Source organism: Schistocerca piceifrons, chromosome 4 (genome assembly GCF_021461385.2).
Source record: "Schistocerca piceifrons isolate TAMUIC-IGC-003096 chromosome 4, iqSchPice1.1, whole genome shotgun sequence".
NCBI classification, from domain to species: domain Eukaryota; kingdom Metazoa; phylum Arthropoda; class Insecta; order Orthoptera; family Acrididae; genus Schistocerca; species Schistocerca piceifrons.
The window spans coordinates 22,073,555-22,094,211 of NC_060141.1; the positions used below are offsets into that span (position 1 = coordinate 22,073,555).

General features: G+C 38.1%; 1 protein-coding gene across 2 annotated transcripts in view; it reads left to right on the forward strand.

Moving 5' to 3' along the window:
* The window catches only part of LOC124794690 (catenin alpha), a 151,946-nt gene that overhangs the window by 44,258 nt on the left and 87,031 nt on the right, over window positions 1–20,657 (forward strand). For both annotated transcript variants that reach the window (XM_047258244.1, XM_047258245.1), the window contains exons 5-6: window positions 942–1,118; window positions 16,832–17,035. In XM_047258244.1, the coding sequence (XP_047114200.1) occupies window positions 942–1,118; window positions 16,832–17,035 (381 nt within the window). The remainder of the gene's footprint in view (window positions 1–941; window positions 1,119–16,831; window positions 17,036–20,657) is intronic.

Sequence of the window (20,657 nt, forward strand, 5' to 3'; positions counted from 1 at the left end):
GAGTTGATATTCTGCCTCTCTTTCTGTGGAGTGAAGTGAATACATTTACTCTATCTGAAAACAGTCACTATATTCAGACTTACGGAATGCATTAAGGATTGAAACATGGAACACATTGCATAAAAATATGATGAATTGCATAAAGTTCGATAATAATTGAAAATATCACCAATCTTCTGTGTGTATTACACTATACTTCACTTCACAGTGGTAGCTCTGACCACCACAACTATTCAATATCTCAGCAAAGGTTGAAATAATGATCTGAATAAATTATTGAATGGGCATACATTATTGTCATACAAAAAGTATTAAGTAATTTACTGTTCTACAATGCGAATCATTGTTTAATGTAGAGTACTTCCACACTAAACTTCATAACTTCTCGAACTACGTGGTGAGTATATTAATTTGGCATCCCACTGATACTTCATGCTGGCATAGTCCTCCCATTCCCTTTTAGATTTAACAACCTCCACCACTACCTCAAAATATGAGTAATTGAAGCATGGGGGTTTCAAACACGCAGTGGCAAAGATAAGGTATTTTGAATCATAAAGTGAAGGAACTGGAAGCATTGCCTACAGTAAGTATCCTCTCATTTTTTCTGGTTTCTTGTACTTATTAGAATGTTGCATCTACCCATTGGCTGTGCTACATTTAAAGCCTCTAAGGTGTAACCACCAGAAACAAGTTTGGTTACAAGGGTGATTATGAACTTAATTTATGGAAATTGGTTCAGACAAACAATGACATCTTTCTTTTGTTTTAAACTTTGTACTAAGCATAAAAAAGAAAGTTGTTCATTAGCCTATTTAATGATGACTGTCAGAGTAAATAGCTAAGTATTGCTTATTTTTAGCATAGTTGATTAGGCTAGACTGTTAAATGTAGATGCTGTAGTGGCTTGAACTATATCCATATAACTCAAAAATCTGCAGGTATATGTACGTCACCCTGAGCTTGCAGCAGCAAAAGCAAATCGTGACTACGTGTTCAAACAAGTTTGTGAAGCAGTCAACACAATATCTGATGTGGCACAAGGCAAGGGGCCTTCTGTGCCCCAGAACCCGTATGATGGCCCAGGTGAACTAGCTGCAGCACTTGATGATTTTGATGTACGTACCTGTTTGTTTCTTTGTTTGTTTGTTTATGAATTTGCATTAGTTATCATTTACACGCTAGGGAGTGTATTCTATCTACATTTGTTACGTTTGATGAATGTTTGTTCCTATTCATTCACTATTTCATTGGTAACAAGTTCGATGTTACCTGTACTGTATAATATGCTAAGGACTGTTATTGGTGTTTTAATGTTTATCTCTTATTAAACATAATTTATGGTTATTAAACATAATTTATGGTTACTGGTGATATGGTGTTCTTCCTGAGATACTTTAAAATTATCCTGAGATACATTAAAATTAATGTGTTTGTGTTCTTATCATATTTCCATTAGTATTTATTTTTCATATTCTGTTTGTATGCTTTTAAATAGAAGAGACTACGTTGAATTGCTAGAAAACACTATTGAAAGGTTGATTAAGTATTTTATGGTTGTTTAATCTCGGTAAAGGCACAGAGAAAAGAGAGCAGGTAGAACATAATATTAAAGAGTCAGTAAGGAAACTATGACAATTTGCGTTGAAATAGAGACCTTCACAAACAGTAAGTTCGGGTAACTTGGCACAGTGGAAGAAGAAATAAAGAGGCAGTGTCGTTGCTCAGATTAACAGTTATTTACTAAATATGAATATGGTACATAAAAGTTGTGTGCATTAATAGAAAATCTCAGGCAACTGTAATACATATATGAATATAAGTAACAACTCACTATATAGAGGAGTTATAGATAAAATTGCTTGGATCTTATACAAATTCCTTCTTTTCAGTTAACAAACACACAAATGCAATGACACATGTACTACCACTGTTGTGCTCTGACACTTTCAAATTGAATGGACTTTCCTACAGTCTGGTCTGCTGCTCAGCACTGGGTCTATTTTGTGGGCACTAATCAGTTCCCATGTTGTTGTTGTTGTTGTTGTTGTTGTGCTCTTCAGTCTGAAGGTTGGTTTGATGCAGCTTTCCACATTACTGAATCCTGTACAAGCCTCTGCTTCTCAAAATGACTGTTGCAACCTACTCTGAAGTGACAAAAGTCATGGGATAGAAGTATGCATGTATAAAGATGTTGGTAGTATTGTGTACACATGGTATAAAAGGGTGGTGTGGTGGTGGAGCTGTCATCTCCGCAGGGGACTTCCGACAACTTGTTGAGTCCATGCCATGTCGAGTTGCTTCACTAAACTGTGCGAGAGGTGGTCTGATGCGATATTGGAAGGCATTCCATGACTTTTGTCATTGTAGTGTACATCCATTTGAAGCTGCATACTGTATTCATCCAGTGGTCTCACCTTACAATCTTTACCCCTCACATTTCCCTCTGTTACCAAACTAACAATTCCTTCTTCCCCAAGGGTGTGTTGTGCCAACTGATCTCTTCTTTTAGTCAAGTTGTGTCAAAAAAAATTTTCCCCCCAACTTGATTTTATACTTCCTCATTAGTTATTCAATCTGTCGATCTAATATTCAGCCTACTTCTGTAATACCACATTTCAAAAGCTTCTCTTCTCGTCTGCATTGATTATTCTCCATGTTTCAATTCCTTACAAGGCTACACTGTAGACAAATACTGCCAGAAAACACTTTCTAATATTTAAATTTATATTCAATTTGAACAAATTTATGTTTTTCAGATATTCTTTCCTTGCTCGTGTTAGTTTGAATTTTGTATCCTTTCTACTTTGGCCATCATCAATTGTTTTACTGTCCAAATAACAAAACTCGTGTATGACATTTTAGTGTCTTGTTTCCTAATCTAATTCCTGCAGCATCACCTGATTTAATTCAACTACATTTTATTATTCTCGTTTTGCTTCTGTTGACACTCATCTTATAATGTCTTTTATAGACACTATCCATTCCATTCAACTGCTCTTCCCAGTCCTCTATGTCAAACAGAGCTATAAAGTCATCGACAAACATCTGTCTTTTTATTTCTTCTTCCTGATCTTTGTTTACCACTTCAAATTTCTCCTTGGTATCCATTACTGTTTACGTAATGTACAGATTGAATAACGTGAGAGATATGCTATACTCCTGTCTCACTCACTTCTCAACCACTGCTTCCTGGTCATGTCCTTTGACTCTTGTTAACTGTGATCTGATTTCTGTACAGGTTGAGGTTGTGGATAACCTGTGCTCCCTGTATTTTATCCCTACAACATTCAAGATTACAGAGTGTATTCCACTCAGGGTTGCCAAAAGCATGCTTTAAATTTACACATGCTATAAATGTAGGTTTGCATTTATTCTAAGATAAGTTGCAAGGCCAGTATTGCTGTGCGTATTCCCATATTTTCTGGAACTCAAATTGATGTTCCCGGAGGTCGACTTCTACTGATTTTTCCATTCTTCTGTAAATAATTTGTCTCAGTACTTTGCTAATATGACTTTTTAAACTGGTTATTTCTTTTTTTTGTCTTCTGTCCAAATACTGCTTTTAAGCAGCTCTCTATGCAAGTGTATCCTATGCAAGTCTCTTCATCTTTGTGTCACTATTGCAGTCTGCTTCTACTTTGACCTGTTCACTGTTGTCAAGATTGGTCTTCCTGTACAATTTTTACTTCCACACATCCCTATTGTACCAAATTAAGTGTTCCTCGCCATGACAGGTGTGTCCTATGAGCCTATCCTTTCCTTTAGTCAAGTTGTACCACAACAGTCTTTTTTCCCCCAATACTATTGAGTAGCTTATCATTAGTTATCTGATGTACATGTCTAATCTTTAGCACTCACCTCTAGCATCACATGCAAAAACCTCTATTGTTTGACCTCTCTGTTTCAGTGTTGAATAAGGTTGCTGCGAGGTGAATACTTCCTTAAGTGTAAATTTTTATTTGATGTGAACTACCACTTTTTTCACAGAAAGGCTTTTATTGTCATTAGAAGACTACATTATATACCCTCTTTGCTTTGGCCATAATCTGTTACTTTACTGCCCAAGTATCAAAACTCACCTGCTATTTTAGTGTCTCATTTCCTAATTGAATTCCCTCAGCATCATGAAAGTTAATTTGATTACACTCCATTACTTTGTTGGTATTTGCTTCTGTGCAAGTTGCAGCTAATGTTCTGCATTTTGTGTTTTACCCATGGTATATTCCGAATTGCAAAGAGTGTATTTCAGTCAGCAGTGTCAAAAACTTTTTCTAAATCTACAGATGCTTTAAATGTGAATTTGACTTGGAGCAATGTATTTTTTACGATAAGCTGTAGTCAGTATTGCTTTGTACATTCCTACATTCCTCCAGAATCCAATTCGATCTCCCCCTAGCTTACACCAACTGTTTCATCATTCAGTAGGTAATTCACATTACTATTTTGCAACTGTGTCTTATTAAAATAATGGTTTGGTAATACTCACACTCATCAGAACCTGCCTTCTTTGAAGTTGGTATTATTACAGTTTTTCAGAAATCTGAGGGTGTTTAGCTTGTCTCATACATCCTGCTTTTGTCACGGTTTGTTCTCCCAAAGATCTCCCACCTATGCAATTCAGAAAAGCTGGTGTTGGTGGGAATGATCCAAATTGCTCAGGATGGTGGCCAGATGACCATCTGGATTATACCCACAAACGCCAACTGTTCTGAATTGTGCTGTTGGGAGCTCTCTCTGCAACATATCCTTCATTTCCATAACATCCCTGCCTTCAGCTTTCGCTACTGTGTCTCCTTCACCTGCCTTTCCGCTTCCCCCTTCCCTGCTCCCCCTCCAGCCCCATACATGCCTTCTGTCCAATCAGCACACCTGCATAATCCTTTCCCGTTCTTTACTTCTATCCTCTCACCTTTGCCCGTCCTTTCCACCCACTGCTCCTGGTACAGCTTCTTGATGCTGCAGCTAGTAGCTCACTGTCCTGTCGCCACCACGTCCGTGTGCACATTTCCACAGGCAGCACTAGCGGCTTCTTCCAGCCCTTCTCTGCTAATCATCCCCATCCCCACACCATGCCTCTTTTGTACCCCCAGCAAAGGTCACTGCTTGCCTCAGTCGTGGTTGGGCCTTAGCACTCACAGACAGCAGTGGCTCTGTTGTTTTAGTTGTAATTTGCATTTAATAACCAGTAAAGTATGATCAGAGCATACCTGCAGTACAGCTATCTTTTTTGTTAAGGCAAGCCAGGCACATCACCGTAGCAAGGTCCATGGTTATGCTGATGTCAAGTTATAAAATGTGAGGGAAATTGGACAAACAAACTGAAGGTTTTATGGTGTGCAGCATGCCTTCGTGTTTTGATATATTAATTTTGACAGTAAAAATCATCACTTTGTTAGACTGTGAGGAAACTCCACACAACTTAATGTACTACTTCTTGGTACTAATAATGTCAAATAGATCATAGTATTATTGCCTTTTTGTTTTAATTAATTTTCTTGCTTTTAGTGTCTGGTTATTGAAAAAATTCAATGTAGAAAACTGGAGAATGTTTCAAGATTAATTATTTTCACTTGGACATCTGCATCACAGATGACTTTTGTTCAGTGATGATAACTTTGAATTTAAGAAATATCCTTGCATATTTAATCTGTTTTACTTCTATAGATTTGAACTATTGGTTGCAAATTCTCTAATGTTTTTCCCAAAATATCTCCTTGCATTCAGACTGGACTAATTACAATGCTTTAGACTTCCTCTTTTCCTAATTGTTAAAGTAGAGTGTAATGAGGCTACTTACAATGCAGATTACAATCACTCGTGATTGCTGACCATCGACAAAAAGTGCAGAACTATGATGATGGAAAAGAAAACTGTGACCATAGAAAAGTATGTTGGCATGATCTTGTGAACTCCACATAAAACTGAAAAGAAGCAAAATTGTGTGAAAATATTGAAATAAAACAGATGTAAATACTTTGAAATACAAATTTATAAATGTCTATCTGGCATCACTCAGTCAAGATAGACATTAATGTTACTATCAGTATTTGTAACACTGCACGTGCCAAGATGAAGAAGGGAAAGAAAGAGATTCCAGATGGACAACATTCAAGAAACTTGATATGGACTTGGGGGAGGCATGAGAAAGAAAAAAAAAAAATGCTCATACATCATCTGTATGTGTCTTCAAATGGAAAACAATTTTGCGAGTTTGCATTGCAGTTAACATGTTCTTTTGACATAGTAAAATAGTATATATACAGCAAAGTAACACGAAAAGAGACAAAACGAATAAAAGGAGGATCGGCAGTGTGTGTGTGTGTGTGTGTGTGTGTGTGTGTGTGTGTGTGTGTGTGGTAATGTAATTTGAGACATTTGAGGCAAGTAGAGTAATTACAGGAATTTGTAGATAACTGTGTGTGTGTTCTGCAGGATTTAAGAAAGAGAGAGAAACTAGATTTAGTTTCTAACCAAATCCATATTAGGTTATAGAGAGCTTCTAAAATTTAAGTGTGTTTCCAGGGGTATAATTTTATTTCACATGTTAACTGCATGGTTAACTTTATAGTTTAGACTGCACCTGTGACTGTAGTTGACATTAGTTGAAGATATTTAAAAGTTGTGTCATCACGTTTCTTCTTTACTGTCTTGCTTTAACAAGAACAGTTTTCATAATTTGTTGTAATTCTGATCTGAATTGTTCTCCATAACATTTTATTCCAGCTATTGTTTTCTTTTGGTCAGACAATTTGCAGCAGATTTTCAAGTTTTAAAACCGTTTGAACTTAATGCAATAAATCAAAGAGTTGCCTGTATTAATAGACTGACAAAAATTTTGTTTTTGAATTTGTGTACCTGTGAGGACTTTCATTTTTAAACAACACCTTGATCGACCTGTTTGTATTCTTTTCTCTCCATCCATTAGATTCAGCTGAACCCTATTGTAGATATTCAGCACAGATGAAGTCCGTTGACCAGTGTGCACTACACAGCGCATCACAAAGTGCAGTTATTAGTTTCCAACCCTCTTATTACATTTAACAAATGAAGAATGCGATCAGTGATATTCTGGGTACTCCTTCAGAGACCTAATTTGTATGACTTTATCATTATGACTGCTGATTAATATGTATGAGAGTAAATCAATTATTATCTGCAATTTAGTTATATTTTTGTTTATTTTGGTAGTACTGTCATTTTACGTTGGTGAAGCATGCTTTGTTTATTTGTTGTGAAATCTTTGCCATTTTCCAGCTGCTAGGTTAGTTTCGTTATCGCTGCCGTTCTGTTAATCATGGCTGCTTCGCTGTCTATTTGCACCAAAGAAGAGCATTGTTCAGTGATCTGTTTTTTTGTGGTCGGAAGGCGTATTGGGCCGAAATTCATTGAAGATTTTCGGTACAGTGTGGAAACAGTGTTTTGCCACAACAGTGTGTTTACAAATGGATTGAAAAATTCAGAGATGGTCGCACAAGTGTTACGCACGATGAAGCAGCTGGATGACCATCTACCACCACAAATGAAGAAACCATTGAGCGTTCACATGAAATGATTCTCTTGGACAGACGATTAACTATTGACCAAATGGCACATCGTCTGCAAATTAGTCATGGTTCTGCCTACGAAATCATCCACAACAGACTTGGGTTTCATAAAGTTTGTGCAAGATCCCAAAACAACCACACATTTGCAAAAACAAACGCACTTGGACATCTGCAAAAAAACATTTGGATCACTATGGTAATGAAGGGACAACTTCTTGGACAGGATCATAACTGGTGACAAAACATGGATCCATCATTACGAGCTGGAGAGTAAATGGCAGATTATGGAATGGAAACATCCAAAAATTCGCCATGCAAGAAAAGGTTCAAGACCCAACCCGTCCGCAGGAAAACTGATGCTTACAGCTTTTTAGGATGCACAATGTCCTGTACTGGAACATTATGGAGAAAGGGGCACAATAATAAACAGTGTATGTTACAGTGAGATGGTTATTGCCAGGCTAAAGCCTGCAATTTGAAGTAAATGTCGAGGATTGCTGTCAAAAGGTGTTGTGTTGTTGCACGACATGCCCACCTGCATACTGCTGCCCACATTGCTGAAACGCTCCAGAAACTCAAATTTGAAGTACTGGATCATCCTCCATATAGTCTCGATCTTGCCCCTTCTGAGTATCACTTGTTTGGTCCACTCAAACATGCATTAAGCGGCCATCAATTTGCCTCAGATGAAGCAGTGAAAGAAACGGTGCATTCCAGCCTCACAGCTCAACTGAGAACCTTATTTTATGAAGGCATCAGGAAGCTTGTACAACGATGGACCAAGTGAATTGAATGTTCTTGTAAGTTTCCTATTTGATTACAGTAAAATTTTATAACTACTTTGCGGATAATAATTGACTTAACCTCATACATAGAGATCAGTACATGCTTATATTTGTCCAGATTTTGAACAACAGTTTTTCATTCTGAGCTCTACTTTTGGATTTGTGTTCTATCATCAGATCTTTGAACTCTCCCCAAAATTTGACTGTTCACAAAAACAACCTCCTTTGTGGTCAGATAGTACTGTCTTTCAACCCTCCAAACAAATCTCAGCCTTTTTGGAGTTTGTCTTTAGGGTATGTTCCAGATTACCTTTTTCTAGTCATTTCAAAATTATGGACTAACTTTGATTTTACTGCTGTGTACACATTTAAACACAATTTGCATTGAATGAAGGCTACATGGGATGTTACAGCACCGTTCACGAAATGACGACACTATCTGTCAACAATGTGAGAGTGTTACAAGTATGTTCACGTAACGCTTGAACCATGGAATCACTGATTGTTTTGAAATTTTGTTTGCCAGTAACAATAATATTTTTTCATAAAACTTCAAAATTTTTTGAGTGTTATTTATTGTCATCAGAGATTACATTGTAGAATTTACAGAACTGTAGCTATATTCGTTGCTTTTACGTTGAAGAACCAAAGAAACTGGTACACCTACCTAATATTGTGTAGGGCCCCCACGAGCACGAAGAACTGCCTCGACATGATGTGACATGGCATGATGTGGCATGGCATGGACTAATGTCTGAAGTAGTGCAGCGGGGAACTGACACCATGAATCCTGCAGGGCTGTCCCTAAAACAGTAAGAGTAAGAGTAAGAATGGGTGGAGATCTCTTCTGAACAGCACGTTGCAAGGCATCCCAGATATGAACAGCACGTTGCAAGGTGTCCCAGATATGCTCAATAATGTTCATGTCTGGGGAGTTTGTTGACCAGTGGAAGTGTTTAAACTCACAAGGGTGTTCTTGGAGCTACTCTGTAGCAACTCTGGATGTATGGTGTGTCCGAACGATTCTCTTCAGTCGTTGTTTGTTCCGTTCTTGCAGGATCTCATTCCGGCCGCAGTGAAGTCGGTGATTTGATGTTTTACTGGATTCCTGATATTCACGGTACACTCATGAAATGGTCATATGGGAAAATCCCCACTTCATCGCTACCTCAGAGATGCTGTGTCCCATCACTCGTGTGCCGACTATAACACCAAATTCAAGCTCACTTAAATCTCGATAACCTGCCATTGCAGCAGCAGTAACCAATGTAACAATTGCGCCAGACACTTCTTGTCTTATATAGGCGTTGTTGACCTTAGTGTTGTATTCTGCCTATGTATTTGAATACGAATGCCCATACCAGTTTCTTTGGTACTTCAGTGTATTTCTGATGGTGTATGTAGTACTGCACCAGTGGTTTTTTTTTTACCCCACAGCATTGTCACGTGCGTGTACTGCAAAAAGCTCACTTGCATTTCTCGTGACTGTTAGGTGGTGTTACAATATATTATTGTGTCTTACTATATCTAAAGTGCCTGGTTGTGTGTATATTGTTACACAGATATTGAGAACTTCTTATAAGTTGTCAGAGAAGGTATTACACAATGTTTATACCATCTGCTCTGAGTTTAGAGCAAGTGCAAAGTCTGAGGGTAGTGAAATGGAAAGACAAGTAGAAACTAGTTGTGATGATTAAATTTGAGATAGTGCTGAAACAAGTGAATGTAGTTATATGGTGCTTAGAGAAGTTACATAAGTGACAGTTATGCAGAAAGACAAACTCACCAATAAAAATGAGCATATCATTCTGGATCTGGAAGGAATGACATTTTATTCAGCTGAGAAAGAGGGGGAAGGAGGGGTAGGTATCAGTTATATCCACCATTCAAAATTTGGGAAAGATGGGACGGGACGGGAGATTTTGGATGATACCTTAAAGGCAGTTGGAGGAGCACATAAGCAAAATCTTTTACAGCAGATAGCATGACCAATGTCACATGTGAAGAGAAACATCAAAATTCACCATGTTGTGACTTTTTGGTGACTATTTGTAATAGTAATATATCTAAAATTGTTTATAATTTTTTATTGAAATTCCTTTCTAGTTTGGGGTAGAACGTTACAATTGATGGACAGCTATCTCCCACCAAGACCACATGCAGATTTATGCAGTACATGGCTAGTAAAGCAGATACTTTTGGCATCAGATTTTGACTGTCAGTGGTTGTAGACACACTCTTCCATGGATTTTGATACTTGGCAAAAAGTGAACTTTAAACCAGAGACAAAAAAATCTCTTTCTGTATACCTTGTCATGAAGCTTATGGCGCCATTCCTTAGAAGCACAAGAAAAGTGTGAACTGAAAATTGGTTCACATTTTTGCACATGCCCAAAGTATTGAAGAATAAAGGTACAGGGATTCATTTGATGACCAACATATGAGTCTCAAAAGCGCTGTTCCCAGTGTTTGTCATTCAGATGTAGATGATGAATAGGATTTGAAATCAATAGTAAAGTGAAATATAGTGTGGTATATTGGACCACATGGCTAAAAAATATTAAGTGAAAGCAGTGTTGCAGATAGGATGTTTTACAGTACATTGGTTTTCATCTACATCTACATCTACATCTACATCTACATCGATACTCCGCAAGCCACCCAACGGTGTGTGGCGGAGGGCACTTTACGTGCCACTGTCATTACCTCCCTTTCCTGTTCCAGTCGCGTATGGTTTGCGGGAAGAACGACTGTCTGAAAGCCTCCGTGCGCGCTCTAATCTCTCTAATTTTACATTCGTGATCTCCTCGGGAAGTATAAGTAGGGGGAAGCAATATATTCGATACCTCATCCAGAAACGCACCCTCTCGAAACCTGGCGAGCAAGCTACACCGCGATGCAGAGCGCCTCTCTTGCAGAGTCTGCCACTTGAGTTTATTAAACATCTCCGTAACGCTATCACGGTTACCAAATAACCCAGTGACGAAACGCGCCGCTCTTCTTTGGATCTTCTCTATCTCCTCCGTCAACCCGACCTGCCAAATAAATACTTGGATTCTTTAACAGAGCAGTTATGTGAAAAGTTATCACCCGCAAACAGTATTTGCAGCATTTCAATAAAGAACTAGGACATGAACATGTGAAAAATAGGTGCCAAACAGGATTTCCTGTAATCAGCAGTGAGTCAAATACTGGAGACAAACCAGTTAGTAAGAAATGTAGAATGCAGCACAAAGTGTAAAATGGTAAAATCAAGGTGACTGATGTATGTGGCACCAGTTGGTAACCTGTGTGTGGAAAATGAATGAAATTGGTCCCAAAATGATGCATTGTTTGCATTCAGCAATCAGGAGTAAAAGAAAATACAATTTTGCATACTGTTTAATGCTTATACCAAAATCAGTCCTGTCACAAAAACTGATAACTACGAATTAAAATGATGTATAAACCTTTAGTTTGAATGTTCCTTTCATAAACAGCATTTCATATTGCCATTACCAATGTGTTAAAATAGGTAAAAAGGGGTAGCTGTGCCACAGTTGTCAACTTGATCACTGTTGTGATTGTAGATGTATAAATAATACAGTGGTTCTGGTGTTAAGCGACATGTACACTTGTTCCATAAAAACACGGGAGAACTGCCGTAAGTCAGTAACATCTTGCCACGATATTTCGGCACAAAGTCTTTTGGCCATCTTCAGGTGAGTACAGCTGTAGAAGTTCTCCCGTGTTTTTATGGAACAATGAGTACGCCGGGAAAGTTCCAAACATCACGACATGTACACTGATTAGCCAGAACATTATGACCACCTACCTAATAGCTGGTACGTCCTCCTTTGACATGGATAACAGTGGTGATGTGTCACGGCATGGAAGCAATGAGGCGTCGGTAGGTCGCTGGAGGGAGTTGGCACCATATCTGCAGACATAACATGTTCAATCACATCCCAGATTTATTTGATCGGGTTCAGATTTGCTGAGTTGGGGGCCAACATATCAATTCGAACTATCCACTGTATTCCTCTAACCACTCCATCACACTCCTGCCCTTGAGACATGGCACACTATCTTGTTGAAAAACGACAATGCCATTGGGGAACATGATCATCATGAAGGAGTGTATGTGGTTTGCTACCAGTATGCAATACTCCTTGCACATCATGGTGCCTTGCACGAGCTCCATTGGATCCATGGATGCCCCTGTGAATGTTCCCCAGAGCATAATGGAGCTACTGCCAGCTTGTCTCCAGCCCACAGTAGAGATGTCAAAGAGCTCTTTCCCTGGAAGATGATGAATTCTTACCATCCCATCGACATGATGAAGAAGGTACCAGGATTCATCAGATCATGCAGTGCTTTGCCACTGCCCCAACATCCACTGCTGATGGGCACATGCCCTTTTCAGTTGTAGTTGCCAGTGTTGTGGTGTTAACATTGGCACATGCATGGGTTGTCGGCTGCGAAGGCTCATCATTAGGAGTGTCTGGTGCACTGTGTGTTCTGACACACTTGTACTCTGCCCAGCATTAAAGTTTGATGTTAGGTCTGCCACAGTTTGCCACCTGCCCTGTTTTACCAGTCTGCTCAGCCTCGACATCAATAATGAGGGTTGGTCGTCCAACCCCATGATGTCTGGATGTGCTTTTACCTTGGTTTCACCATGTGTTGGAGACATTCACCACAGCACTTCTCACACAGTTGAAAAGTTGTGCAGTTTCTGAAATGCTTGTGTCGAGCCTCTGAGCCATTACAATCTGTCTTCGGTCACACTCAGAAATATTGCATGCCTTTCCCATTCTACACACAACAGCACGCTCATTGATACTTCGTGCACCATGTGTGCAGTCATTTCTCACCAGGTAATGCTGCTATCGCCTGGACGGGTTTACATCAGTAGTAGGTCAGTGGTCGTAATGTTCTGAATGGTCAGTGTATGTATTTTGATGAGACATTGCACTTCATTTTACTTGCATTTTGCATGCATCCTCTTATGGTGGCCATCCAACTGCAGATGTTTCTGGTAGAGTTGATGATTCACATGCTGTATTTAAAATATATTGTATAAAATGTTCTATGACATATTGATTCATGTAGCTGAGAAAAAAATTAATTACAGATTTTTTATATCTGCATATACAAACATACACTAAAAGCCACTGAGTAGACCATATTTCAGGGTACTTTCTAGCAGTATTAGCTACTGCCAGTCCTATTATATTTGTGTTTGGTAGAATGTGCTTTCACATAAGTAATTTACATTGTGACTCATAGTTTTACCTATGCTTTAACACTGAGAAGACAAAAGTCATGGGATAGCGATATGCACATATACAGATGGCATTAGTATTGTGTACACAAGGTATAAAAGGGCAGTGCGTTGGTGAAGCTGTCATTTATACTCAGGTGATTCATGTGGAAACGTTCCTGACACGATTATGGCTGCACAACAGGAGTTAACAAACTTCGCACTCAGAATGGTAGTTGGGGCTAGTCATATGAAACGTTCCAATTCAGAAATCAGTGGGGAATTCAGTATTCCGAGATCCACAGTGTCAAGAGTGTGCCGACATTACCAAATTTCAGGCATTCTCTCACAACGGACAATGCAGTGGCCAAAAGCCACTTAAGACCAAGAGCCGTAACAATTCTATGCAGTTGCAGTACTAACAGACAAGCAGCACTGCATGAAGTAACCGCAGAAATTAAGTGGAATATATGGCGAATGTATGCATTAGGATGGTGTAGTGAAATTTGGTGTTAATGGGCTATGGCAGCAGGTGTCAGACGCGAGTTCCTGTGCAAACAACAGGACATCGCCTGCAGTGCCTCTCTTGGGCTCATGACATATCAGTTGGACTCTAGGCAACTGGAAACTAAGTCTTGATTTCAGTTGGTAAGAACTGATGGTAGGGTTCAAATGTGGTGCAGGCCGTACGAGCCATAGACCTGAGTAGCAGACAAGACACTGTGCGAGCTGGTGGTGGATCGATATTGGTGTGGGCTGTGTTTACTTGGAATGGCTATAGCACTCTGACGCAACTGAACCAATCTTTGATTGGAAATGGTTGTTTGCAGCCATTCGTAGAATTCATGTACTCAGTTGAGTATGGAATTTTTATGGATGATGGTTCGCACTGTCACCAGGCCACAGTTGTTGTTGATAGATTTGAAGAACGTTCTGCACAATTTGAGTGAATGAATTGGCCATCCAGATCACATAATGTGAATCCCATCGAACATTTGTGGGCCGTAATTGAGAGATCAGTTCATGCACAACTCCTGGAATGGTAACACTTTCCCAGTTATGGACAGCTATAGAGACAGCATGGCTCAGTAATTCTGCAGGGGACTTCCAACAACGTGTTGAATCTGTGCCATGTCGAATTGCTGCACTGTGCCTGGCAAAAGGACATCCAACACAATATTAGGATGTATCTCAAGACTTTTGTCACCTCAGTGTGTATCGACATTTTTTATATACAATTCATTTAGGCATGTCAAATGAGCTCATTGTTGGTGATACCTTAAAACCTAGTCTTCTTTTTTGTTTCTGTTTGTCCGTATTTCTCCCAAATAAGTTTGTTTATTTATAGCTAATATTTTAAATGTTGATGTATATTAGCATATCTAAATGACCACAGTTAGTACAGTAATACTATTCTCTCTCCTGGTCAGCAAGATAATATTCTCCTCTGCATGTAGAGTTAGTGTGAAATAAAAGTTGGAAGAAAAAATATTCTGGCTTGCTCTTTGTTGAATCAGTGGACAATCAAAAGATTATTTTGAAATGACAGAAAATTGTATTATTTAATATGTTTATTTTAGGGCATAGCTGGTGTAAACTGCCTATAAATGCATACATTGCCGCACAAAACTTCTGTTTATTTTTCAAGTTTTACAGCATCTAATGAACTGCCTGTCCCATGGTTACAGTGTGGCACATAGTTTTGTGTTTGTTCGTAGGTCTGCTTAATTAAGTTGCCATTTCCACTTCAGCCGAATGTGTACAAAATATATAAAATTGCCTCAGTGATTAATTTGACTGACATTGAAATTAGAAAGTAAAATCCTTGAAACCACTTCTCCAGTGACTATGAACCAGTGTCTCAGGCCCATGTTTTCACTTTTCTGTCTTGGTGATTCATGCTTTTACATGATTTTCTTGCAGAATTTGTATTTCTATTGTTATAACATGAGAGGAGATTGCATAGCAGTCCAGTGTTGTAATTTTTGGCATATAACTTCATATTCTGTAAAATTACTTTTCTCATGTGTGCCAAAATTGGAATGTTCTAGCATCACATGCTCAGCTCAGGATCCATCATTTCTTGGTGATTCTAACTGATGTGGTTTTGGTTTTTGTGTTCAGTTTACAAATTTTTACATTTACATTATTTATAAACGTCAACCTGTTGTTCACTTAATTTTTCACTGGAACTCTTCATGTACTGTTATTAGTTTTTCAAATAGAAGGAGGAGGATATTAGTGTTTAACGTCCCGTCGACAACGAGGTCATTAGAGACGGAGCGCAAGCTCGGATGAGGGAAGGATGGGGAAGGAAATCGGCCGTGCCCTTTCAAAGGAACCATCCCGGCATTTGCCTGAAACGATTTAGGGAAATCACGGAAAACCTAAATCAGGATGGCCGGAGACGGGATTGAACCGTCGTCCTCCCGAATGCGAGTCCAGTGTGCTAACCACTGCGCCACCTCGCTCGGTTCCAAATAGAACAGTTGTTTCATATGAAACATTGTAGATTAGTTGATGTAACTGCCATCTCATTTGAAGTAACAGCAAGGGCAGCATATTCTGAAAAGTATATTGCATATTCGCTTTCCCATGGTTATGTTATTAAATGCAGTTCTTTTCTTCTTGGTTGCCCAACAGTCAATATCAAGATTTTGTTGTAGACATCCAAATGTGTGATATATGGATAACATAACCTTAAATTAATCAAATTGGTGAATAATTGTGTATTCAATTAAATACGGAATTTATGACAGCTATAAGTGACGGCTATTGATTGTTGAATCTTATTAAGCTTAAGAATGTTGGTGCAACATACTCGGTTTTGTTATCTATTCTTCATGATGTTACCATTTACTGAACAAGCTGTAATAAAAGAAAAATACTTATTTAGAAAAGTCTCATGACAAGCCTCCCACCCCCTTCATTTTCCCCTCTTTTTTTATTATTTAAGGAAGGGAAAAGGTAAGTAATGATACCACACCACAGTCAGTAGCACACACTGTCATTTTGGAGTTTTCCTCCTGTATATATAAGGTACCATAGCATTTAACACGGTCTTTAATTTATGAATATGATGTAAAGAAGATAACTGTTCATCCAAAGAAAGTGTTGAGTGGTTAAGATGAATGTAGAAAATGATGACACTTGAGTTTTATATAAATAGAACTTAGTCATATTACAGCTATAATTGGCAGTAATGAATTGAAGTGAATTTTTATATTGAAATTGCAGTGTGTTTTTCCCCTTAGGAACACATTGTTATTGACCCTCTGACATACAATGAGGTACGTACTCGTCCCTCTTTGGAAGAGCGTCTGGAGAGTATTATCAGTGGAGCTGCCCTAATGGCTGATTCTTCATGCACTAGAGATGAAAGGAGAGAGCGCATTGTTGCAGAGTGCAATGCCGTGCGCCAGGCACTGCAGGACTTGCTGTCTGAATACATGTCTAATGTAAGTGCCATTTTTGTTTCATAGAAGCTAGTAATTTGGTTAAATTTTGAATTTTCCTTTTAGGAAAGTATATTATTCTTCCTTGCTTTGTTACGAAATGAATCATTTCCACTTTAATCTGAATACTAAAGAGCACTTGTATTATGATTGTTACTTTGTCAAAACATAGGAGACTGAATAATTAAGGAAATGACATCTGTCATCCTTACATTATCTTTTTAGACTTATATTGTTTAATTTGATAGTTTGTGATTCTCTCAATTCCTCTATGTTATTAGTTAATTCATTGATCTTTTCTGTGCCATGTATATGACATTGTACTGGTAAGATTGTGTTTGGCAATTAGTTATGAAGTAGAATATTTTTATTTCATATAAAAATTTATTGACCTAACACTTTAGTGTGTACTGATACATTTGAGAAATTATCTTGCTATTTTTCTTGTCTGCACTTTATGAAGATAATAGTTACTTTTACTAAATAGTGCAAAATCGAGTAACAGTGACCAGTTTTGTACCATTGTGGAAGGCAGCCATCTTGAATCTTTGTATTTCAAGAGAACTGCCTCTGACTTTTTGCCAAGCTGACACATTTGCTGAGAACTAGTACAGTGAATTACACATATCAGGGTGCATTTCTGTGATTTTACCTTACTGTGATGTCCTAGTTAATCTTATTTCATCATTTGTGACAACCTCAATTATGATGATGAAGGTGAGTATTGAAAAAGCACTAGGATATTCAGAGATAACAGAATATCTTAAAAATCAGCAGTTCACCACATATTGCCAATCTTAAATGACATTTTTACAGAAATTCAGTAAAAGACATTGCTTTATCAGTAATGATACAAAAAATATTGCTGCAGCAGTTAACGAGGTACTCTTTAGCTGTGTTGAATTTACGGCTAACAGTTATTAAAACAGGTATGGCAGCTATTTTGAATTTTGGAGGGAATTAGATTAGGAAATGAGACACTTAAAGTAGTAAAGGAGTTTTACTATTTGGGGAGCAAAATAACTGATGGTCGAAGTAGAGAGAATATAAAATGTAGACTGGCAATGGCAAGGAAAGCGTTTCTGAAGAAGAGAAATTTGTTAACATCGAGTATACATTTAAATGTCAGGAAGTCGTTCCTGAAAGTGTTTGTATGGAGTGTAGCCATGTATGGAAGTGAAACATGGACAATAAATAGTTTGGACAAGAAGAGAATAGAAGCTTTCGAAATGTGGTGCTACAGAAGAATGTTGAAGATTAGGTGGGTAGATCACGTAACTAATGAGGAGGTATTGAATAGGATTGGGGAGAAGAGAAGTTTGTAGCACAAATTGACTAGAAGAAGGAATCGATTGGTAGGACATGTTCTGAGGCATCAAGGGATCACCAATTTAGTATTGGAGGGCAGTGTGGAGGGTAAAAATCGTAGAGGAAGACAAAGAGATGAATACACTAAGCAGATTCAGAAGGATGTAGGTTGCAATAAGTACTGGGAGATGAAGAAGCTTGCACAGGATAGAGTAGCATGGAGAGCTGCATCAAACCAGTCTTAGGACTGAACACCACCACAACAACAACCACAACAACAACAACATGGCAGCTATTGGTCTTCATACTGTACATAACTATGAACTTTAATAAGTCAGGCTTTGCTGGAAAAGAAGTAAATTTGTTTTGTTATTGAATTGAATTGAAACTCTCTACAATTTTAAAAAAATGTTCTCTTAAGATGATACGCCGTGTTTTTGCAAGATGAGATGAGCCATATTATCAGAGGTTTGATTGTGCAAGTGCACCTTTGCACTCCTGTCATGCAAAGCAGGAGATCAGGATATTAGAAATGGACAAGTGCTGGTGTCTCATTTCTCACTGAAAGCTACATGAGTCTGTCATATAAATAAATCTGGGTAGAGCCATTCCATGCCAAGTGGTCTAATTTTGGAAAAAGTTCCCACAGGACCATCATGAATTTTGCTAAAATTTTGTGCGAAATTTGCACATGTACCCAGTGAACAATGCGAAAATTTTGCTTTCGCTAATATAATACTTCCATAGATAAAGTCCTTTGTTTGACCCCATAGTGCAACTATCAAAAGAGCGCCTCAGAGTTTTCGGCAACTTCGAAACATAATATCTCTGGCAATATTTTCTTGAAAGAAGCAAAACCAGGCCATCTAAGAGCAGTTGAGCAGAAGGATGTTTTAACAAGTTTCACACACTCAAGTGGCCCAGTAAATTCATTTTATTGGCTCTCAAGGAGTGACAAATGCCGGATTCTGGAACAGCGCATCATTGCAGTTATTCTAGCATCTTCAGTGACTTGGTCTGGCTGGCGGTATAATTTTCTTGAAGACATTCTACAGCAAATTAATGAAACCTAAAAAAAATTTCAAGTAACTTGAAGGAAACATAAGGTTAAGATCGTAAATGAGATCTTTTGTGGCTTTGTCTGCTGAGATTTAAAGAACTGTATCATCAATCTTGGGATCCTGTGTAAAGAAACCTTTATAAGGTTTGGGAACCTGTGCTAAAGCAAGCCACTGGTGACTGCTGTTGCACAGTTAGTGGGCATTGCCCCTATGATGATGGGGAGGGTGCTTTTCTCACATTAAAGGAAACCAGCAGTTGTTAAATTACCATGGATGATAGCAACACATTTGCATGATATTACCTCAATTTACATAATCTGCAAACTATGAGAACACACAATGTGCTATACTTTAAACTGGAATCAAACTAGCATGTCAGTAGCATTGCACAATAAAAAGACATACTGAAAACTGTCAGTAGCATGATTTATTAAAAAAAATATATATATATATATATATATATATATATATATATATATATATATATATATATATATATATATATATAAAAATGGACCGAAGAACGAAAGCAAGATCACAGCCAGAAGATGAAAGAAATATGGGCAACCAAAAAGGCAATCAAGATGAAGCCGAAGACACGAAGCCGACAAGAAGCATGGACAGAGGACCGGAAACAGAAACACAGCGAGCGAATGAGGGAAGTTTGGGCAGCAAGGAAGGCAGCAAAAGGAACTGGCCATGTAGTTTAGTCCAAATGCGCTCTTTAAGGGCAAAACACCAATAATAATAATAATAATATATATATATATATGTCAGGGAGACTGATATGAAGTTCCCCAAACTTACACAATGTGACAGTGGTGTAAAACTTGAAAGCAGTTTATTCGATGTGTTTTGCAGTTTTTGTGCAAAAAATTTACTCTCATGATGTCCAGTGGCTTGGTAATGCACAGTTAAATTTTGAAGTGCATGACCAGTTTGATTCTGTAGTTATCATAGCAGAAAAACAGGCTGAAAGATGTTATGATGATGAGTCATGGAAAAAAAAGACATCCCATTTTTGAAGTTTTCGAGTCGTTCTGTTTCAGTCACACTCCCTAGCCATCATGACTTTTAGTATTACCAAGTGTAATAAACAATTGTATAACATAACATAAGACGTCAAATTTAATTTGAGGACTATCGGACTATGGTCGTAATTTAAATGCACCTTCACCTTCTTGTTTTTTTAGGACCTCATACACTCGCATTGCAAAAACAAATCTAGTTCTTTAGGTTGTTTAGAACACAAGAGT